This window comes from Ascaphus truei, chromosome 7 (genome assembly GCF_040206685.1).
Source record: "Ascaphus truei isolate aAscTru1 chromosome 7, aAscTru1.hap1, whole genome shotgun sequence".
In the NCBI taxonomy this organism is placed as follows: domain Eukaryota; kingdom Metazoa; phylum Chordata; class Amphibia; order Anura; family Ascaphidae; genus Ascaphus; species Ascaphus truei.
The window spans coordinates 22,570,924-22,594,735 of record NC_134489.1 but is presented as its reverse complement, the minus strand read 5'-3'; the positions used below and the strand labels follow the sequence as shown (position 1 = coordinate 22,594,735).

General features: G+C 50.5%; 1 protein-coding gene across 31 annotated transcripts in view; it reads left to right on the top strand.

Annotated features, from left to right (window-relative positions):
* LRRFIP1 (LRR binding FLII interacting protein 1) overlaps window positions 1–23,812 on the top strand; it is a 101,417-nt gene that overhangs the window by 45,523 nt on the left and 32,082 nt on the right. For 21 of the 31 annotated variants that reach the window (XM_075607325.1, XM_075607326.1, XM_075607298.1 and 18 more), the window contains exons 3-7: window positions 14,240–14,326; window positions 20,437–20,454; window positions 21,468–21,515; window positions 22,021–22,065; window positions 22,769–22,819. In XM_075607325.1, coding sequence (XP_075463440.1) covers window positions 14,240–14,326; window positions 20,437–20,454; window positions 21,468–21,515; window positions 22,021–22,065; window positions 22,769–22,819 — 249 coding nt within the window. Of the gene's footprint in view, window positions 1–7,911; window positions 8,335–14,239; window positions 14,327–20,436; window positions 20,455–21,467; window positions 21,516–22,020; window positions 22,066–22,768; window positions 22,820–23,812 lie in introns of those variants that run through there. The other 10 variants (XM_075607302.1, XM_075607297.1, XM_075607307.1 and 7 more) reach the window with 4 other exon arrangements.

Genomic DNA, 23,812 nt, shown 5'->3' with positions numbered 1-23,812 from the left:
GAGCAGTGTGTGTGTAACAAAAAGCAGTGCGCACCTGTACCTCGCAGAGCAGTGTGTATGTAACAAAAAGCAGTGCGCAACTGTACCTCGCAGAGCATTGTGTGTAACAAAAAGCAGTGCGCACCTGTACCTCGCAGAGCAGTGTATACCTCGCAGAGCAGTGTGTATGTAACAAAAAGCAGTGCGCACCTGTACCTCGCAGAGCATTGTGTGTAACAAAAAGCAGTGCGCACCTGTACCTCGCAGAGCAGTGTATACCTCGCAGAGCAGTGTGTATGTAACAAAAAGCAGTGCGCACCTGTACCTCGCAGAGCAGTGTGTATGTAACAAAAAGCAGTGCGTACCTGTACCTCGCAGAGCAGTGTGTATGTAACAAAAAGCAGTGCGTACTTCAACCTCGCAGAGCAGTGTGTATGTAACAAAAAGCAGTGCGCACCTGTACCTCGCAGAGCATTGTGTGTAACAAAAAGCAGTGCGTACCTGTACCTCGCAGAGCAGTGTGTATGTAACAAAAAGTAGTGCGCACCTGTACCTCGCAGAGCAGTGTGTGTAACAAAAAGCAGTGCGTACCTGTACCTCACAGAGCAGTGTGTATGTAACAAAAAGCAGTGCGCACCTGTACCTCGCAGAGCAGTGTGTGTGTAACAAAAAGCAGTGCGCACCTGTACCTCGCAGAGCAGTGTGTATGTAACAAAAAGCAGTGCGCACCTGTACCTCGCAGAGCATTGTGTGTAACAAAAAGCAGTGCGCACCTGTACCTCGCAGAGCAGTGTATACCTCGCAGAGCAGTGTGTATGTAACAAAAAGCAGTGCGTACCTGTACCTCGCAGAGCATTGTGTGTAACAAAAAGCAGTGCGTACCTGTACCTCGCAGAGCAGTATATGTAACAAAAAGCAGTGCGCACCTGTACCTCGCAGAGCAGTATATGTAACAAAAAGCAGTGCGCACCTGTACCTCGCAGAGCAGTGTGTATCTAACAAAAAGCAGTGCGCACCTATACCTCGCAGAGCAGTGTGTATAACAAAAAGCAGTGCGCACCTGTACCTCGCAGAGGAGTGTATGTAACAAAAAGCAGTGCGCACCTGTACCTCGCAGAGCAGTGTGTATGTAACAAAAAGCAGTGCGTACCTGTACCTCGCAGAGCAGTGTGTGTAACAAAAAGCAGTGCGAACCTGTACCTCGCAGAGCAGTGTGTATAATAAAAAGCAGTGCGTACCTGTACCTCGCAGAGCAGTGTGTATGTAACAAAAAGCAGTGCGTACCTGTACCTCGCAGAGCAGTGTGTATGTAACAAAAAGCAGTGCGCACCTGTACCTCGCAGAGCAGTGTGTATGTAACAAAAAGCAGTGCGCACCTGTACCTCGCAGAGCATTGTGTGTAACAAAAAGCAGTGCGCACCTGTACCTCGCAGAGCAGTGTGTATCTAACAAAAAGCAGTGCGCACCTGTACCTCGCAGAGCAGTGTGTATAACAAAAAGCAGTGCGCACCTGTACCTCGCAGAGCAGTGTGTATCTAACAAAAAGCAGTGCGCACCTATACCTCGCAGAGCAGTGTGTATAACAAAAAGCAGTGCGTACCTGTACCTCGCAGAGCAGTGTATGTAACAAAAAGCAGTGCGCACCTGTACCTCGCAGAGCAGTGTGTATGTAACAAAAAGCAGTGCGTACCTGTACCTCGCAGAGCAGTGTGTATGTAACAAAAAGCAGTGCGTACCTGTACCTCGCAGAGCAGTGTGTGTAACAAAAAGCAGTGTGTACCTGTACCTCGCAGAGCATTGTGTGTAACAAAAAGCAGTGCGTAACTGTACCTCGCAGAGCAGTGTGTATGTAACAAAAAGCAGTGCGCACCTGTACCTCGCAGAGCAGTGTGTATGTAACAAAAAGCAGTGCGTACCTGTACCTCGCAGAGCAGTGTATGTAACAAAAAGCAGTGCGCACCTGTACCTCGCAGAGCAGTGTGTGTAACAAAAAGCAGTGCGTACCTGTACCTCGCAGAGCAGTGTGTATGTAACAAAAAGCAGTGCGTACCTGTACCTCGCAGAGCAGTGTGTGTAACAAAAAGCAGTGCGAACCTGTACCTCGCAGAGCAGTGTGTATAATAAAAAGCAGTGCGTACCTGTACCTCGCAGAGCAGTGTGTATGTAACAAAAAGCAGTGCGTACCTGTACCTCGCAGAGCAGTGTGTATGTAACAAAAAGCAGTGCGCACCTGTACCTCGCAGAGCAGTGTGTATGTAACAAAAAGCAGTGCGCACCTGTACCTCGCAGAGCATTGTGTGTAACAAAAAGCAGTGCGCACCTGTACCTCGCAGAGCAGTGTGTATCTAACAAAAAGCAGTGCGCACCTGTACCTCGCAGAGCAGTGTGTATAACAAAAAGCAGTGCGCACCTGTACCTCGCAGAGCAGTGTGTATCTAACAAAAAGCAGTGCGCACCTATACCTCGCAGAGCAGTGTGTATAACAAAAAGCAGTGCGTACCTGTACCTCGCAGAGCAGTGTATGTAACAAAAAGCAGTGCGCACCTGTACCTCGCAGAGCAGTGTGTATGTAACAAAAAGCAGTGCGTACCTGTACCTCGCAGAGCAGTGTGTATGTAACAAAAAGCAGTGCGTACCTGTACCTCGCAGAGCAGTGTGTGTAACAAAAAGCAGTGTGTACCTGTACCTCGCAGAGCATTGTGTGTAACAAAAAGCAGTGCGTAACTGTACCTCGCAGAGCAGTGTGTATGTAACAAAAAGCAGTGCGCACCTGTACCTCGCAGAGCAGTGTGTATGTAACAAAAAGCAGTGCGTACCTGTACCTCGCAGAGCAGTGTATGTAACAAAAAGCAGTGCGCACCTGTACCTCGCAGAGCAGTGTGTGTAACAAAAAGCAGTGCGTACCTGTACCTCGCAGAGCAGTGTATATGTAACAAAAAGCAGTGCGTACCTGTACCTCGCAGAGCAGTGTGTGTAACAAAAAGCAGTGCGTACCTGTACCTCGCAGAGCAGTGTATATGTAACAAAAAGCAGTGCGTACCTGTACCTCGCAGAGCATTGTGTGTAACAAAAAGCAGTGCGTACCTGTACCTCGCAGAGCATTGTGTGTAACAAAAAGCAGTGCGTACTTCAACCTCGCAGAGCAGTGTGTATGTAACAAAAAGCAGTGCGCACCTGTACCTCGCAGAGCATTGTGTGTAACAAAAAGCAGTGCGTACCTGTACCTCGCAGAGCAGTGTATACCTCGCAGAGCAGTGTGTATGTAACAAAAAGCAGTGCGTACCTGTACCTCGCAGAGCATTGTGTGTAACAAAAAGCAGTGCGCACCTGTACCTCGCAGAGCAGTATATGTAACAAAAAGCAGTGCGCACCTGTACCTCGCAGAGCAGTGTGTATCTAACAAAAAGCAGTGCGCACCTATACCTCGCAGAGCAGTGTGTATAACAAAAAGCAGTGCGCACCTGTACCTCGCAGAGGAGTGTATGTAACAAAAAGCAGTGCGCACCTGTACCTCGCAGAGCAGTGTGTATGTAACAAAAAGCAGTGCGTACCTGTACCTCGCAGAGCATTGTGTATAACAAAAAGCAGTGCGAACCTGTACCTCGCAGAGCAGTGTGTATAATAAAAAGCAGTGCGCACCTGTACCTCGCAGAGCAGTGTGTATGTAACAAAAAGCAGTGCGCACCTGTACCTCGCAAAGCATTGTGTGTAACAAAAAGCAGTGCGCACCTGTACCTCGCAGAGCATTGTGTGTAACAAAAAGCAGTGCGTACCTGTACCTCGCAGGGCAGTGTGTGTAACAAAAAGCAGTGCGCACCTGTACCTCGCAGAGCAGTGTATACCTCGCAGAGCATTGTGTGTAACAAAAAGCAGTGCGCACCTGTACCTCGCAGAGCAGTGTATACCTCGCAGAGCATTGTGTGTAACAAAAAGCAGTGCACACCTGTACCTCGCAGAGCAGTGTATGTAACAAAAAGCAGTGCGCACCTGTACCTCGCAGAGCAGTGTGTGTAACAAAAAGCAGTGCGCACCTGTACCTCGCAGAGCATTGTGTGTAACAAAAAGCAGTGCGTACCTGTACCTCACAGAGCAGTGTGTATGTAACAAAAAGCAGTGCTTACCTGTACCTCGCAGAGCAGTGTATACCTCGCAGAGCAGTGTGTATGTAACAAAAAGCAGTGCGTACCTGTACCTCGCAGAGCATTGTGTGTAACAAAAAGCAGTGCGCACCTGTACCTCGCAGAGCAGTATATGTAACAAAAAGCAGTGCGCACCTGTACCTCGCAGAGCAGTGTGTATCTAACAAAAAGCAGTGCGCACCTATACCTCGCAGAGCAGTGTGTATAACAAAAAGCAGTGCGCACCTGTACCTCGCAGAGGAGTGTATGTAACAAAAAGCAGTGCGCACCTGTACCTCGCAGAGCAGTGTGTATGTAACAAAAAGCAGTGCGTACCTGTACCTCGCAGAGCATTGTGTATAACAAAAAGCAGTGCGAACCTGTACCTCGCAGAGCAGTGTGTATAATAAAAAGCAGTGCGCACCTGTACCTCGCAGAGCAGTGTGTATGTAACAAAAAGCAGTGCGCACCTGTACCTCGCAAAGCATTGTGTGTAACAAAAAGCAGTGCGCACCTGTACCTCGCAGAGCATTGTGTGTAACAAAAAGCAGTGCGTACCTGTACCTCGCAGGGCAGTGTGTGTAACAAAAAGCAGTGCGCACCTGTACCTCGCAGAGCAGTGTATACCTCGCAGAGCATTGTGTGTAACAAAAAGCAGTGCGCACCTGTACCTCGCAGAGCAGTGTATACCTCGCAGAGCATTGTGTGTAACAAAAAGCAGTGCACACCTGTACCTCGCAGAGCAGTGTATGTAACAAAAAGCAGTGCGCACCTGTACCTCGCAGAGCAGTGTGTGTAACAAAAAGCAGTGCGCACCTGTACCTCGCAGAGCATTGTGTGTAACAAAAAGCAGTGCGTACCTGTACCTCACAGAGCAGTGTGTATGTAACAAAAAGCAGTGCTTACCTGTACCTCGCAGAGCAGTGTGTATCTAACAAAAAGCAGTGCGCACCTGTACCTCGCAGAGCAGTGTGTATAACAAAAAGCAGTGCGCACCTGTACCTCGCAGAGCAGTGTGTATGTAACAAAAAGCAGTGCGTACCTGTACCTCGCAGAGCATTGTGTGTAACAAAAAGCAGTGCGTACCTGTACCTCGCAGAGCAGTGTGTATGTAACAAAAAGCAGTGCGCACCTGTACCTCGCAGAGCAGTGTGTGTAACAAAAAGCGGTGCGTACCTGTACCTCGCAGAGCAGTGTGTATAACAAAAAGCAGTGCGTACCTGTACCTCGCAGAGCAGTGTGTGTAACAAAAAGCAGTGCGCACCTGTACCTCGCAGAGCAGTGTGTATAACAAAAAGCAGTGCGTACCTGTACCTCGCAGAGCAGTGTGTGTAACAAAAAGCAGTGCGCACCTGTACCTCGCAGAGCAGTGTGTGTAACAAAAAGCAGTGCGCACCTGTACCTCGCAGAGCAGTGTATGTAACAAAAAGCAGTGCGTACCTGTACCTCGCAGAGCAGTTTGTGTAACAAAAAGCAGTGCGCACCTGTACCTCGCAGAGCTGTGTGTATAACAAAAAGCAGTGCGCACCTGTACCTCGCAGAGCTGTGTGTATGTAACAAAAAGCAGTGCGCACCTGTACCTCGCAGAGCAGTGTGTATCTAACAAAAAGCAGTGCGTACCTACACCTCGCAGAGCAGTGCATGCCTGTACCTCGCAGAGCAGTGCGTACCTCACAGAGCAGTGCGTATGTAACAAAAAGCAGTGCGTACCAATACCTCGCAGAGCAGCGCGTATGTAACAAAAAGCAGTGCGTACCAATACCTCGCAGAGCAGCGCGTATGTAACAAAAAGCAGTGCGTACCAATACCTCGCAGAGCAGCGCGTATGTAACAAAAAGCAGTGCGTACCTGTACCTCGCAGAGCAGTGTGTACCTCGCAGAGCAGTGTGTATGTAACAAAAATCAGTGCGTACCTGTACCTCGCAGAGCAGTGCATGCCTGTACCTCGCAGAGCAATGCGTGTCTATATTTGGCAGAGGAGTGTGTACTTGTAATGCGCAGAACAGTGCATACCTGTATTAAATGTAACCGTGTCCAGGTTTGATACATTTTACACTAGATTCTCAGACACAGAAGGTTAGCTGGAGTCACTTAAAAATATCTATGGGAAAAATCTTAGCAATGCCCCAGCATCTTTACGGCTTCTATGTTTGGTTCCTAGTTTATTTGTTTAATACCTCTGCAAATTTAGACCCTGGAAAGTCACTGCAGAAACCACAATAACACGTCACAGAACAACTGTACACACACAGAACCGTGCATGTGGGGACTCATGTTCTCCACTCAACTGTGTGGTAGGAAAGGCCGTTACTCGCTCCCTGCATCCTGCCCACAGAGGTGCTGCCGAAATACCCCTTGTGCCTTATCCATTGGGCACAGGTGCATGCTGCGATACAGTACTACCTGATAATACTATGCAGGGGTATTTTAGTGCAAGGCGCCCGCTTTGGGCCTCGCACTCCCTTCTCTCCGGATCCAACTTCCGCCTGACAGGATAGGGGAGAGCTGGAGCAGGGAGATGGGGAGCGCCCGAAACAGCGCATGTGCATGTAGCTGGGGGAGAGGAGGAGAGGTGCATGCATATATAGCCGGGGGAGGTCTTACCTTGTGCGGAGCAACCTTCCTTCTGCAGAGTCGCGTTGTCATGACAATGTGACATCGTTACACCGTGAAGCCATGACAACGTTACGCCGTGACATATTGCCATGACAACCCGACGCAGTGACGCTGCAGGAGGAGAGGCCCCGCTGCCAGCACGCCGCCTTGGGCCCTGCCCAAGGAAAGGCCGGCCCTGGGGCAGTAACAGCCTCACACCACACTATGGGGCAGAAGTGTCAAGGTAAAGGAAGGGCACATAGAAGTTTATTTTGCCGCGTTGCGCCGTGTTCTTTCACGCGGTCACATATTTAGGAAAGCGCTCCTCACATCTGACGCATATCGTTAGCCAAAGTATCCTGCATCTCAAACCAGGCAGATTATGTTTTTTTGCCACAAATACAAGATACAGAAGTGACGCAGAGTTTGCTACATCTCATTATAATCCGTGCGTCTTTACTCCTATTTCCACTCCTCTAATCGCCATGTGGCGCAAACTTTGGAGCAAAGACCGTGACACGTTGACGCAAAGAGACGCATGATGAAATTCGCATCAAATTTACCTTGCTACATCACCCCCTATAAATGCAAAACAACTCAGCCATGTAACACACCTTTACTACAAATAATTCATGGCTTTCCAAATGTCAGCCCACAAGGCCCTAGCTTTGTGCAGCAGAAACATTTACTCCGTACGGCTTTCACCAAGGTGCCGAAAAACACACGGAAACAATGTGCATCCGATACCAATGCGGCAGTGATCAGGGGAGCGGTATAATAAAACAAAGGAACCTGGGAAATAAATAAATGACGTCTACTTCAGCATAGTCTCCAGGACAGGAAGCTATGGAGACTATCACAATGCCCCAATCAGGATGTGCTCGTCATGATGAGCAGGGAGAGCAGCCGTTCAGTAGTAAGGCTGCGCTTATAGTGCCGGCGGCGCGACGTCAGGCTACGGCCGCTGGAAAAATCAAATTGAGATGACTTCCAGCGATCGCTCCGGCAATTCCACCCCAGAGGTGGCTGAATGAGAATTGCTGAGCTATGTGTTGCTGGCCCCGCTGTCAGTGAAAGGGTTAACGTGGGAGTACAGCGACAGGTTATTTTTGGAAAAGGCCCTGTGGCCTCTCCTGGGAGGTGTGATGCAAACTCCCCGGGGCGGGGACTGAGTCACAGACAGAGGAAGCGGCTGCCTGTGTTCCTAGTTGCTGCACACACCCCCCTGTGGCTTTGCTGCACGCCTCCTGCATGCCTCCTGCACACACAGGCAGTGAGCCAGGCTGTGTACCTGTCCAGCCAGTGTGTGCGTGAGGAATGCGTGTGGCTTGGGAGTGAGTCACCTGTGAGCTTCCTCTCACCACTCCCTCCCTCCCCAGGTGGGGGCAGCAGAACAAGTCTCTTTCCCCCCTCCTCCACAGCTGACACCAGCTAACTGCAGGCAGGAGAAGGCCAGGGATTAAGCCTCCTACCACAGCAGCTGATCGCAGGGGCAGCCTTGTTTGGAAGAACCAGAGGGCCGGTTTGAGAAAGGGGAAGCTGATCCAGCGCCGGTGTGAATGAGAGAAGGGCTCGGGGGGAACGGGAAACCGCAGAAATGCAGGAGATCACAGACTGCTTGAGCCAGGAGGCACAGAAAGTGGTAAGAGATCCCTCCTGTGCTTCTCACCGCAAGCACAACACCGTGATTATATCGCTAGGGACTGACTCGGACAGTCCTGGGTTTATATCCAATGTATGGTGATCTCCTGACTCCAGATTAGCAGGGACACGTTTAGACCGTTCCCACTGTAGGTGTATGTCTAATGCATTGTTTTTTAACTTTTTTTTTTTTTTTATAGGAACCCTATATTTATATTGTGAAATTCTGTGGAACCCCAACCCTCTCTAATAGCGCGTCTGAGATCAGATGCATTGTAAGGAACCCCAACCCTCTCTAATAGCTAGTCTGAGATCAGGTGCATTGTAAGGAGCCCCAACCCTCTCTAATAGCGCGTCTGAGATCAGGTGCATTGTAAGGAACCCCAACCCTCTCTAATAGCGCGTCTGAGATCAGATGCCTTGTAAGGAACCCCAACGCTCTCTAATAGCGCGTCTGAGATCAGGTGCATTGTAAGGAGCCCCAACCCTCTCTAATAGTGCGTCTGAGATCAGACGCATTGTAAGCAACCCCAACCCTCTCTAATGGCGCGTCTGAGATCAGATGCATTGTAAGGAGCCCCAACCCTCTCTAATAGCGTGTCTGAGATCAGATGCATTGTAAGGAACCCCAACCCTCTCTAATAGCGCGTCTGAGATCAGATGCATTGTAAGGAACCCCAACCCTCTCTAATAGCACGTCTGAGATCAGATGCATTGTAAGGAACCCCAACCCTCTCTAATAGCGCGTCTGAGATCAGTTGCATTGCAGATTCTTCTGTATTTCGTACAATTTTCAAATAAATTCTCTGCCGTTTTTAAGGATGCCCGGGAAGAATCCTCGTTGAAAAACACTGATCCAATGTATAGTGACTTTCTCCTGGCGGCAGGATTAACAACGGGCAGTTCTGATTAATATCGAATGTAGGGTGACATCCTGACTCCAGATTATCAGAGACGGGTTTATCCAGTGCTGGGTTTATATCTAATCTAGGGTGGCCTACTGCTCATTATTTTTCACAGATTACTTTTCCCATTTATTTCTTAATCACCTCTGAAACATTGCAGCCTGAATGTTAAAACGGCTGCTTTCTAACGCTGCAGGGATCTCGTTCAGTATAACGCTGCAGGGATCTCGTTCAGTATAACTCTGCAGGGATCTCGTTCAGTATAACTCTGCAGGGATCTCGTTCAGTATAACTCTGCAGGGATCTCGTTCAGTATAACTCTGCAGGGATCTCGTTCAGTATAACTCTGCAGGGATCTCGTTCAGTATAACTCTGCAGGGATCTCGTTCAGTATAACTCTGCAGGGATCTCGTTCAGTATAACTCTGCAGGGATCTCGTTCAGTATAACTCTGCAGGGATCTCGTTCAGTATAACTCTGCAGGGATCTCGTTCAGTATAACTCTGCAGGGATCTCGTTCAGTATAACTCTGCAGGGATCTCGTTCAGTATAACTCTGCAGGGATCTCGTTCAGTATAACTCTGCAGGGATCTCGTTCAGTATAACTGCAGGGATCTCGTTCAGTATAACTCTGCAGGGATCTCGTTCAGTATAACTGCAGGGATCTCGTTCAGTATAAGTGCCCCACTGAAGCGGGTCTTGGTTCTGTTGGACTGGGGGTCTGCCCGTTGGCGTCAGACTTTGAGCCCGATTATTTGATAAGACAGTTTTAATGTTATGAGATAAACCCTACAAGGCGTGACATGGGAGGGGCTTTGACATTTATCACTTCTGGCTCAACCGGACAGGTCATCGTCATCATGTCCTGTCTGGGGCCGCTACCCTTGCAGTCTGTGTCACAACGCCAATGACACAGCACGTCGCCACACCAAGTGCTGCTGAGCATGGGGGGGGGGGGGGGGGGGGGGGGGGTTGGTGGCAGTGATGGGGCCCTGCTGCCAGTGGGGCAACTCTGAAATCTAGTACAAAAGACCTGGGTACCACTTAAATCTGACAATGAAGGGGTTAAGAATATCCTGTTCTGTAGAACTGCAGCTGGAAGGTATTATTATTATTATTATTATTATTATGTTGGTTTGTTTTTTAAAGCTGCCTTTGTGAATTGAGCTGCACTGTATTGCAGGCCTCTGGCAGAGAAAGGGTTAAACAATGAAACAAGATGTTACATGGCTGAGTGCTTTCAGATATGCCACTAGCTCGGCACCTGCTGCCTGGCCGTGGCTCAGGAAGCTGCCCCGTGTCGGGATCCTCGGCCCAAAAGCTAGCAATCAATGGCAGAGTTGGTACCAGGCATGCAAGGTGAGGGGCCCAGCCAAATTTGAAGGTTACGGAGAGTGTCAAAAGAGGAGTGAGAGAATGGAGACTGCATTATTTTTCAAGGTCACACAGGGGGACAGTGGCAGAGCTGTGTAAGGTCTTATGGGGAGCCAGTGGCCACTTTATAAGGTCACACAGGTGGACAGTGGCAGAGCTGACCAAGGTCACAAGGAGAGGGTGTGGTGCTGCTGGTAATGCCATTTTATTCTATCCTTCTATACTAGCCACATATTGGCTTCATTAAAATGATTTAATCACCTGTACAGTGCAGAGGTCACCACTGTGTGATGTGAAAGATCGACACATTTATATTTCCCAGGGGAACACTGCAATTCTTTCTAACTAGGGATGTGTCCTCTTCCAACATCAACTGTTTGATTAATGATGGCTTCATAATGAAGGGGAAGAACTGCGGGAACAGGTTATTGTGTGTGTGTGTGTGTGTGTGTGTGTGTGTGTGTGTTCTCACGCTCGCACATCATATGTGAGGGGTAGCACTCGCGTGAGTCAGCTGGGCATGAATCTAAAGTAAATTCAACTAGGCACTCACAGATTCCTTATACAAAATAATATTTGTAACTATATCATCAACGTTTCAGTGCTATTCCCGGACCTTTGTCCAGATTTGTGTGTGTGTCTGCCGTGTATATACTTAAAGGATCGGATGAGTCTTGTATATTTGAAACCATTTTTTTTTGTTAAGCATTTAAAACCTCCATAGTAACCAGATGATTTTGAGATGTTACCTGCAGCCAAATAGTTCAGACCTGTTTTTCCCCCTTTGTTGTGTGCAAGCGAATTCTGCTGTCGTCATTAGCATCGCCTTCGTGTTTAAATGTCTCTCGTCACGCGAGATAAGAAGCCGCAAGGGATGACATCACGGCTTCCTATTGGCCCGCAAGACGTGGGACATTTAAAGCTGCCATTATGTTAGCCCCAACAAGCCCAGTCAGAGAGGCTACTTGCAGAGATAGTGGCACCCTCTACAGAGGTGTCTCGGGAAGCAGGGGGCCCCCCGCTTCCCCATTTTTAAGGATGGGTTTAAAAACAAACATCTTTTTTGCCAAATGTAGGCTCAAACTGTGAAAAGCGCCAGAAATGTCCCCAGATACACAGCACCCAGGCTGTATATAACCCGCTTACACACCACTCGGGAAAGGGCTCATTACCTTTTTAGTATCTGAGCTAGTTTGTCCTAATTTGGTGGGTCATTCTGTTATTGGAATTGGCATCACGCTGTTCACCCCCCCCCCCCCCCATTGTGCTGCGCTACAGAATATGTTGGCGCTTTACAAATAAACGATGATAATCATTGCTCGGCCTTGCTCGCCTCCCTCTCCTTCCCCTGAATGGCTAATTACTATTACTCATTTACCCTCAGCGTTGCTCTGCGGCGCTTTGCCGGCTTCTCTAGCGAGATAACCTCTGCCCGCAGCGGCGGATTTCAAGATCCGCCGCCCCACGCTTACGTGTGGCGGCCACCTCCTTACTGCCACCCTACTCCATCCGCATGACGCCATGGACGTCCCACGCGACGACATGACGTCGCGCCGTCGTGTTGCCATGGCAACAAGACGCTGCGTGACTGCGGCGTCATTTCACACTGCGACTCAGAAGGAGAAGGCGGGCGGCAGCAAGGACGCGGCCGCCACATGGAAGCGCTTTCCCCGATAGGCCCAAGAGAGCGGCATCCGTATATGGGGGCGGACATTTCTGCCGCCCTAGTCCCAGGCCTAACGGGAGATCCTGCCGGTGATATGTGGAAGTGCCGCGCAGGTGTGTGTGGCACAGAAGTTGTTGGTTGTGGTTGAGGCCATGGCTGCACGTTTCCTGTGTTTGTAGATTGTGTACGTGTAATGTTGGCGCTCTTCCTTCCTACGGGGCGGGCAACTCCAGTCCTCAAAGGCCACCGTCCGGTCAGCTTTGCAGGAAATCCCTGCTTCAGCACAGGTGGCTCAATCTTCGATTGAACCACCTGTGCTGAAGCAGGGATATCCTGAAAAGCTGACCTGTTGGTGGCCCCTGAGGAATGGAGTTGCTCACCCTTGTGTAATCCCTTCCTCAGACTCGCACAATGTTCTGCACTAAACCCCGCGAGGGACTGAAACATTTGCAGCGAAGCCGCCTTCCAAGCGCTGAAGATGTCCGCTCCGCTCAAATGAACGAGACTAATCTCTAGCCGTGTCATAGCCGGTTGAATAAGTGCCATTGACACAGAAAAGGGACAGTCCCTGGGAGGAGGGCAGGGGACAGAGAACCTTGGCAGTGTTGCAATGTATCGGTTCCAGGAAGCTCGCCGCCGGCCCATCTGGCAGCAAAAGACTTTAAATATAAGGGTGCGGGCCCCCGCAAAGGGAACGCAAATACATTCAAAATGCATCTAACCACACGATGGCAAAACCAGCTCTGCCGGAGGAAGGGAGGGGCAGCTACTGCATGCATTCTCCAAAACGCTGCTACGTAGAGGGAGGGGAGTACTTATCATGTCATATGTGTCCCACGGACGGTCGTAGCTCAGCTCACCTATGCGACCGGAGTATACAAACAAAAGTAAATGGTTGTCCAGCACGCCACTTTGGTTAAAGCAGCAATTCTACGTCCCCCCCCCCCCTTTTTTTTTTTTTTTTATTTTCTTATTTTATTGGTAAAATATGTGACAATGTATGATTGTCACATTCTTGGCAAAGCTGGCAATGGTTTTGATGCTCCCCGTTATAAATCTGTAAAATTCCTGATTGCGTGCTAAGTGGCCGACTTTCAGCTCAAACTGCTGGGAACGTTGGCAACAAATGATCACAAACCGGAAAGTGTTGCAAAGATCTTGCACTGCCGGGGAGGTGGGGAAACCTGCTATAGAAATCAGAGGGTGCTCAGTATATTAAAGCTGCAGAGCAAGCAATGTCCTACATGTGTGTTTACAAAGTCACAGATACTGAGTCAATACTCCTCTGTAGCCATTTAGTGAACCCCTGAGCCGAATCTTGGCCGATAGATTACAGGAGAACAGATTGACTTAGCGAATTACTTATCATTGTGGGGATTGTATTGATGCACCTACCTGGTGCCGCCGCCCTCCGTATTCTTCACAATCGCAGCGTTAAATGACGCTGCGGACGTCACCAGTGCGACGGCGTTTAGTTGCCATGGCAACGCGGCGTAAATTTGATGCCACGTTGCCATGGCAACAGGATGCCGTGTGTCATTTGACGCCGCAGAATTAAGGCTGCTTTTTTTAAAGCTCCCTCATCACGTTGGCCAATAGGAAGCCGCGCCCAATGACTTTGCAGCCTCCTGCCGGCCCGCAGGCTGCGGGAGCTTTGGAGAAGCGGCCATTATGCGATCCCTGCTAGCCGAGTGGAGCAGCTACCCGCGCCCAATACGGCGGCAAGTCTCTCCGGCAGCAGGGGGTCCCCGGAGATGATGATAATGGGGTTCGGCTCCGGAGGCCCCCGCTGCTTCAATCCTAATGTTGAAAAAAAATCTAATAAAAACTGCCCGTTTGGATTGCCTCGTTAAGTTGTTACATTGCCCGAGCGCAGTAGATGGGTGTTTTGCTGCGGTGTCTCAGCCCCGGCTCACTGACTGATTTTCTTCTTTTTTTTTTCCCCCTCTCGTGTCTTTACAGGCCGAGGCGCGTCTGGCGGCCAAGCGAGCGGCGCGGGCAGAGGCGCGAGAGATCCGCATGAAGGAGCTGGAGAGGCAGCAGAAGGAGGTAAGCGAGCAGCCGGCCAATCGGATCAGGACATGGCCTGCTGCCCCTGCGGAGTTCCTGCACTCTGATTGGCAAGGAGAATATGCAGGGTGGGGCCCGCTCCGGGAGTCTGCCACGCGTGTGTCCGTGTTCTGCGTGGGCACATGGTTTGGGCCCTTTTATTTGAGGTGGGGGGGCTTGGTAGTGAGGGGGCAGTCCCGCTCTGCAGAAGAGGACGATTTATCTGGTTCTGGGTGGTACAATTCTGCGTAGCCGGACAGAAAAACGAGTTTTTGCTGGACCCTCTGGCTATTAAAGGGTTAAACTAATATACCCGCGCGATAAGCAAACATCTGGCTGCATTCATTTGTGAATTAATGACATAATTTTTTTTCTCTCTATAAATGATGGGAAAAAGAAGGGTCACGGAGATCAACACTGGGACCTCCAGTGATAGGCACCCGAGGTTTCCAAATAGCGATCGCCTTTGGAAATGCCGGTTCCCTGCTGGCAGGGGATGCACGCCTGTTGTTTCTGTGCGCGGTGGGGATGGGAAATATTCCCGCTGCAGTTATTTTGCACATGTGATCCTTGTGATGGTCCCGCCGCGGGCTGTTTTTAGAAGCATTTTACGTAGCGACGCGCCTGGAAGAGCAGCAGAGGGACTTTCCACGGCCTTGCACTTCTGTCATTTTCCCAAACCAATGCCCCCAAAATACAATAACAGCGATTTTCCTGGGAATTACCTAACCTGCGATAGGACGTCCCAAACCCCCTTCACCCAATGGCCGCTAACAGAGGGGTGCGCAAACTTGGGGGGTGGCGCGGCTGTTGCAGAGGCCCCGCGCTCCTCTCCAAGGCATTTAAATTAAATGGTGGGTGATCGCATGAGGCCTCTGCAACTTCCCTTACCTTGTCTGCGGTGACGTCACTTTTCCCCCAGCGGCGTCTTTTGACGCCGAAGACAAGGTAAGGAGGGGGGCACGAGCAGGGGGAGGGGAGAGCAGACAGGGTGGTGCAGGGGGGAAAGTTTGCGCACCCCTGCTCTAACACATACAAATCTCCTCCAATGGTTTAACAACGTGCATTCGTGGGAGTCGTGGACAGCTGTGCTGTGGGGCCTCGTGGTTGTGCAAACTTGGACCATTAAACTATAGCACTGCTGATTCTTACTCCCTTCCTAGGCGGGTATTCATTAAGCTGTGATAGTGCTGATTGGGTTGCTATTGTACAGAAACTCCCATTAAAGTCCTATGGGTGTTTCCATCTGAGATTGCCCGGATCGGATTTATCGCAGTTTAGTGAATAACCCCCTCTGTCTCCTTCAGTCTCACAATTTCTCGTGTGGTGAAAAGTTGTAGTAGCCGTATTGATCGTCGGGAGGGTGATTACTTTTTAGTCCACCAACGTTTGAGTTCTTAATAAATTAAATGATGGTGTAGAAATCTTTACAAATCTCATAGGCTTCTACTTCAGGTGCACGGTCACAGTTCTCTCTTCTCTCTTCTCTCTCTCATCTGCTCTTCCTCACATTGTTTCACTCCTCCACCTCTCTCTGGAGTATGTGGCCACTGATTGTGTAAGCCTAGGTGCATTTTGTCATTGTTTATACTGCACGGCCAACTCCCTCTTCTCTCCTCTCTTTCTCTCTCTCCTCTCTTTCTCTCTCTCTCCTCTCTTTCTCTCTCTCTCTCCTCTCTTTCTCTCTCTCTCTCTCTCCTCTTTCTCACTCTTTTCTCTCCTCTCTCTCTCTCTTCTCTCTCTCATCTGCTCTCTTCTCTGCTCTTCCTCACATTCTTTCACTCCTCCACCTCTCTCTGGAGTATGTGGCCACTGATTGTGTAAGCCTAGGTGCATTGTGTCATTGTGTATACTGCACAGCCAGCTCCCCCTCACCCCCCTTCTTATGAAATCCGCTTAAATCATTAGCAGAATCCCTTTATAAACAGAGAGACGTCACCTGTCTGCGCTCAGAATCCCCAAACCAGGGCACGCCCCTCCCAGGTCTGGCAGGAGCTGCACAAACCTGTCTGCTGATTATTAGAGCCACAGAGTATTTGCACTGCATGGGATGAGGGGGCCTCAGGCGGCCAGTCTATGTGCAGCGCTGCGTACATTCTCGGTGCTATACAAAAAAAAATATTATTACCAATTTAAGTGTCCGGTTGTCACATCTACATTCAAAGCATTAACTCTTCTGCTGATAGACACCTGCAGCGAAGCATTGATTCATGGCCAGGAAGTGGTTAATCCAGGTGGTTACACGGGCTCGCCCGGGCACCATGTGACTTGGTTATGAGATTTTAAGTAGTGCTGAGGAAATTAACCCTTTTCATGGCTCAGGAGTCAGTGATAGCGCAGCCAGGGCCTGTGTGCTGTATTTAAAGGTGCCATCATGCATGCATGTATGTATGTGTGTATGTACAGTATGTATAATGGCATCTTTAAATATGGCACACAGGCCCTGGCAGAGCTATCACTGGCTCCTGACAACCAACCTCGCACTGATGAGACCCAAAAGGTCGAAACAGTGTGTCTGTGAGTGGGTTTACTGGCTATGCATCTCATCCCAGGCTATGTTTAAAACAGCGAGCATTGACTTAAGGGTTCCATGTAATAATGGATTTCAGCCAAAAGGTGACACTGTATGCTCATTTGCATGTCATTTTCCAGAATCCCTTGCTGCAGTGGAAGCACTGTATACAGGGTTGCAGACCTGTCTAAGACGTGAATGTGCTCACAAGTAATATTTTTATAATATACATAGAGAGAGAGAGATCTATCACTATATCGATATATATATTTATATAGATATATAAACTAATTATAAACTAATAATAGAATGATGCTCCTTTAATAATTACAATCAGACTTAAAGCAAACATTTAGCTGTTTTAGTTCCTGTGGAAATTGGGAAGTTTTTTTTCTTCTTCTTCGGGGCATCAGAATAATTTAGGGGGGGAGGAGTTGTCAATTAAGGGCTGACTCCACCTCGTCCTGTTCCGGTTGGAGCCAATAAGGACGGAGGAGAGTTGGGGCTTTGCCTGTGCAAATTCCTGTTCAGCTCGCCATGTTTCCAAACGAACAAATACTTGCAGGTGTCGGACAGTTTTTTTGAACCCCACAGTTTACTCCGTTATACTGTACGTGTCGCTGGTTTATTTTGGTGGTGGGAGGGAAGAAACGTATAGCAGTCTGGCAGTGCCGCAGCCGGCACTGTGTGAGTGCGGTGTAGAAATGGGACATTTGGGAATATTGGTGAGAGGCTGGTATTGCCACTGACTGCACATTTTTACATGGGGAAGGGGGGAGAGTGGCACAGCTGATGCCAATACCTGCTCTATGTATAAATAGAGGGTTTGGCATTGAATGTGTGGCGGATTGGGAAGGTACCATAGCCTGGCACTGCCCTGTAATACCCCTGCTATGCATATATGGAAGTAAATCTGTACAGTAACTGAGTTTGTAAAGCCAGACCCCCTCCCCCCAGAAGCCTATATGAGTTTAACTCCTATAAGGTTAGTATCTTGCCACCTGAGCATGCCTTGCTTCTAAAAAATATTGTTTATTTTAGTGTTAAAAATAATTTTCTCCACCCTTCTATTTTGGAGTCTGGATTTGCCAGTCTTGTGAGATTGTGTGCGTTCTGTTAGCCCTGTGAGGCTCGGCAAAATGTTTTTTGCAGAATAATAATTCAAACGAAAAATGTTACAAGCCCATTTGGGACAGTTTTGCACATTCCATGTCACCAGTGTATATCGCTTCTCTATGTGCATCACTGGCAGAGGGGAGACTGGCACGCCCTCTGTACCTGCTCTGTGCCCCTTGCACATTCCATGTCACCAGTGTATATCTCTTCTCTTTGTGCATCACTGGCAGAGGGGAGACTGGCACGCCCTCTGTACCCCTTGCACATGTTTGAGCCCCAGTTGGTATCTCTCATATAATCCCCCGGGTATTCCTTCCCTGTGTCACGTGACTTTCTCACCCAAATCTGTCACCAGGCGCTGCCAGCCCCAAACAGAAGTAAGGGTGCCAGGTGTCTTCTCCAAAAATACTGGAAAGAATGGTGAAAGGTGCGACGCGCTCTACACAGACACACACACTTCACTGCTCCATGCTGTTTCCTCCTCTCCTTGGCCCCACCCCAGTCTCCTGACACCTCCTCCTTATTGGCTGCATTACGCAGCAGCCAATCGGGGTGGAGGAAGCTGCCCAGCCCCCTAGCAACAGCAATCCCGCGGCCCCCCAAGCCACTCGGATCACTATGTCCAGAGAGGTAATACCGGACACATGTCCAGTATTACCTCTAATTTGTTACTGGACAGGGTGTCCAAATACAGGACTGTCTGGTTCAATACTGGACACCTGGCAACCCTACCTGGAGGGTCTCAAACTGTGTCGGATCTGCACACACCCTTACTCCGCATCAGGGCTCCTCCGAAGGGTTAACGGAGGCACCAGATCAACCGCACTGGAAGGGAACTCTCCGTGTAAAATGCTGCAGGTCCCGTGTTATACAGTCAGAAGGCCAAGTCTAAGTCTAAGGCCCCGCTGCCTCAGACCACACGCCCGCACTGCAGACAGGCGGCGCGTGGAGAGGCACTTGACCGCGATATGCGATCTGTAGGGAGCGGCAGCCGGGGGGGCGTGGTTTCAGCGGAGGGCTGCAGCGGGGGTCTCCCGGGCTGCAGGAGGGACCCCCCACATGCCCTCTGCTGCTCTCCATGCTACTCCCCCCCCCCCTCCACATGCCCTCTGCTGCTCCTGTCCGATACCCCCCCCCCCCCCACTCCCCTCCAGCAGATGGCTGCAGCGGGGGTCGGTCTCCCGGGCTGCAGGAGGGAGCTGCTGCCGGCTGTACACTGGAAGGTAAGCAGCTCCCACCCCCACAAATGCCCTCCTCTCCGTGCTGATCCCTCCCCCCCCGGTCCACACACACACACACACCACACACACCACCCCCCTTCCTTGTGGAGGAAGCTCTCTGACAGCTCCCGCCCCCGCCGCTGATTGGCTCATCAGTGCACCACGTGACGTGTCACCGCTCGGGATCGCAATTTTCTTGCATCCCCTGGCGGCTGACGCGTTACAGCGCGTAGTGAGCCGTGCAGCGAGGGGGGACTGGGACCGGCTAGGAAAGAATACCCCTGCTGGTGAGGAACGCGCGCGCCGCCGGGCGCAGCCGGACCAAAGCCTAACTCTTCTGCTTCAGCTCAGAGTAGGTTTTGAAATACTTAAGAGACCTCTGAAGATTAACATGTCCGCCTGAATCATTTGAGCACACGTGAGATTCACAGGTTTGATTCCTGGCAAAGCCGAGCACTGTAAACAAGGGCGATTAGTAACTGGGTATTAAACATGTAACCTTCTGAGATACAAAGTGCTCTGTACAATGAAGGGATGTAACACAGCCGGTGCAGTGTGTCTCTGCGTTACCCAGCCGGTGCAGTGTGTGTCTCTGCGTTACACAGCCGGTGCAGTGTGTGTCTCTGCGTTACACAGCCGGTGCAGTGTGTGTCTCTGCGTTACACAGCCGGTGCAGTGTGTGTCTCTGCGTTACCCAGCCGGTGCAGTGTGTGTGTCTCTGTTACACAGCCGGTGCAGTGTGTGTCTGCGTTACACAGCCGGTGCAGTGTGTGTCTCTGCGTTACCCAGCCGGTGCAGTGTGTGTGTCTGCGTTACACAGCCGGTGCAGTGTGTGTCTCTGCGTTACACAGCCGGTGCAGTGTGTGTCTCTGCGTTACCCAGCCGGTGCAGTGTGTGTCTCTGCGTTACACAGCCGGTGCAGTGTGTGTCTTTGCGTTACCCAGCCGGTGCAGTGTGTGTCTCTGCGTTACACAGCCGGTTCAGTGTGTCTCTGCGTTACCCAGCCGGTGCAGTGTGTGTCTCTGCGTTACACAGCCGGTGCAGTGTGTGTCTTTGCGTTACACAGCCGGTGCAGTGTGTGTCTCTGCGTTACACAGCCGGTGTGTGTGTGTGTTTCTGCGTTACCCAGCCGGTGCAGCGTGTGTGTGTCTGCGTTACACAGCCGGTGTGTGTGTGTCTCGGTTACACAGCCGGTCCTCCAGCCTCCTCATTATATCTGTGCTTTTGGTTCTCACTCTTCTCTTGCTATCTTCCTCTTGCAGATCTACCAGGTTCAGAAGGTAATTTCTGTCTGTGCACTCCTGCCTGTGTGTGTGTCTGTGCGCTCTGTCTGCTTCTCTGTGTCTCTGCACTCATGCCTGTGTGTGTGTGTCTTTGTGCGCACTCCTGCCTGTGTCTGTGCGCTCTCCTGCCTGTGTCTGTGCGCTCTCCTGCCTGCCAGACTGTTCACTCGCCTGCCTGTGTGTGTCTGCGCACCCCTGCCTGTATGTGTGTCTCTGTTCTCTCCTGCACACAGTGTCTGCGCTCTCCTGTCTGCGCTCTCCTGTCTGCCTGTGTGTCTGTTCGTTCTCCTGCCTGCGTATCTGTGCACTCTGCCTGCCTGTGTGTCTGTGCGCTCTCCTGCCCGCGTGTGTCTATGCGCTCTCCTGCCTGCGTGTGTCTGTGCGCTCTCCTGCCTGCGTGTGTCTGTGCGCTCTCCTGCCTGCGTGTGTCTGTGCGCTCTCCTGCCTGTGTGTCTATGCGCTCTCCTGCCTGTCTCTATTTGTTTGTGTGTCTGTGCGCTCTCCTGCCTGCGAGTGTGTGTCTATGCGCTCTCCTGCCTGCGAGTGTGTGTCTATGCGCTCTCCTGCCTGCGAGTGTGTGTCTGTGCGCTCTCCTGTGTGTGTCTGTGCGCTCTCCTGCCTGCCTGCGTGTCTGTGCGCTCCTGCCTGCGTGTCTGTGCGCTCCTGCCTGCGTGTCTGTGCGCTCCTGCCTGCGTGTCTGTGCGCTCCTGCCTGCGTGTCTGTCTGTACGCTCTCTTGTCTCTGTGCTCCTGCCTGTCTCTGTGTCTCTGTACTCCAGGCCTGTCTCTGTGTCTCTGTGCTCCTGCTAATTTTTTCCATTCATAGCATGCAGTGCAGTCTCTGACCATAACCCTGCTGTAACATTTTGTGAAGTGAATCGGTGACCCCAAATTGCCAAAATTCACCAGATTCTCCAGTTAAACTTTGTTCCTCTCTGCTTAATAGTTCTCATTGTTCTCTCTTTCTCTATCTCTTTGACCTGTCTCTGATCTCTCTCCTCCCTTCTCCAGAAATATTACGGTCTCGATGCCAAGTGGGGTGACATTGAGCAGTGGATGGTAGGCGTCTGCTCTCGAATCTTCCCCGCTCCTCCTCCCAACCGACCCGTGTGTGTGTGTGTGTGTGTGTGTGTGTCAGGTCTAATCCAGCTCTCTCCCAATCTAAGGGTCTGAATAAATGCGATTTGGGAGTTGTGGACCTAGAACCATACTTTTTAAGGGAATAATTCTGACTTCGTTAGCGGCTTCATTAAAGTCCGAGGCTGTTGAAGCCGGGAGTGGGTGATGCATGGCCCGGGAGTGGGTGTCAGTGCAGAGGTCGTACAGCCCTGAGGAGTGAGTGAGACTGGACGGCCTGGTTTTTATCCTTGTGTTATAGTAACCCTTCTCTGTCCAGTTTTTCTGCAATGCTGCTTCTTTATCTCTCCTGTGCCTGCCTTCCCACATCCACCCCCCCTCCCCTTCCCCCATAATCTTTTGTCCCCCGTTTTATTTCTGTGGACCCTCCTTATCTCCACGCTCAGCTGCTTGATGTCTTTCTCTTGTTCCCGCGCTGCATTTCCAGGAAGACAGTGAGCGATACTCACACAGACCGCGGAGAAATCCCCAGGTCAGTCCTGTGCTGCATGAGCGGGGCAGGTGCTGATCAGGAGAACAGGGACCTCTGGTCAGACAAGAGATGCTTATGTGTTGGGACTGCACGGCCATCTTTGAACCGCCCCTATATCCTTCCGCCACAAGATTGTCAGCACCAACCTTTTAGCACAAGAGGATATCCCCTGAAGCTTCAGTGTGGGAGACTCACTGGGGACTGAGGAGATCCGTCACTGAAAGGGCAGTGGATCCATGGAATAGCCTACTGGCAAAGTTGGTTAAAGTTAACTGGGGACAGGAATAATAATAATAAGCTGCAGATCCATCCGTATCCTAAATATAGGACACAGGGTAGGGATTGAATGGGGTCTGAGGTTTCACAGCAGCCCAAGGAAATGTGTCCCCCCAGGGGTCCTTACCCACCCATGTCTGTCTTTATAGACATAACCTCCAGTGTGTAATTCATCCTGTGACCACACCCATGGGACGTTCTAGGACCTTTAGCCGTGGCCGTTAGGCGTAGGGAGGGAGCCAGCATCGTCTGACCCAATGTATTCCTATGTAGGCTAAAACGTTATAGGGTGACATCCTAAAACGCCCCTGCAGACTGCAGGTGAGGTTTGTCCCTCACCCTTTCTCCTGGGTCACACAGCATTTAGCACTCTGCTCATACTGCGCTCACCCTCTCTCTTCCTCCCTGTCTCCTTTCCCCTCTGAAGGCTTCTGATGAAGATGATCTTATGTCCGTCGGTAGCCGGAGCAGTCTGAGGGTCAGTACCCCGTCTACAGGTCATGTGACCACAGTTATGGCGTAGTAACTGTGTACTGAGCATGTGAAACTAGTCCTGTGTGACGGGAAGTAATAGCATGTGCATGACGGGACGGTTACTGTAACTAGTCCTGTGTGACGGGAAGTAATAGCGTGTGCATGACGGGACGGTTACTGTAACTAGTCCTGTGTGACGGGAAGTAATAGCGTGTGCATGACGGGACAGTTACTGTAACTAGTCCTGTGTGACGGGAAGTAATAGCGTGTGCATGACGGGACAGTTGCTGTAACTAGTTCTGTGTGACGGGAAGTAATAGCGTGTGCATGACGGGACAGTTGCTGTAACTAGTCCTGTGTGACAGGAAGTAATAGCGTGTGCATGACGGGACAGTTACTGTAACTAGTCCTGTGTGACGGGATGTAATAGCGTGTGCATGACTGGACAGTTACTGTAACTAGTCCTGTGTGACAGGAAGTAATAGCGTGTGCATGACGGGACAGTTACTGTAACTAGTCCTGTGTGACGGGAAGTAATAGCGTGTGCATGACGGGACAGTTACTGTAACTAGTCCTGTGTGACAGGAAGTAATAGCGTGTGCATGACGAGACGGTTGCTGTAACTAGTCCTGTGTGACAGGAAGTAATAGCGTGTGCATGACGAGACGGTTGCTGTAACTAGTCCTGTGTGACGGGAAGTAATAGCATGTGCATGACGAGACGGTTGCTGTAACTAGTTCTGTGTGACGGGAAGTAATAGCATGTGCATGACGGGGCAGTTACTGTAACTAGTCCTGTGTGACGGGAAGTAATAGCGTGTGCATGACGAGACGGTTGCTGTAACTAGTCCTGTGTGACAGGAAGTAATAGCGTGTGCATGACGAGACGGTTGCTGTAACTAGTCCTGTGTGACGGGAAGTAATAGCGTGTGCATGACGGGACAGTTACTGTAACTAGTCCTGTGTGACGGGATGTAATAGCGTGTGCATGACGGGAC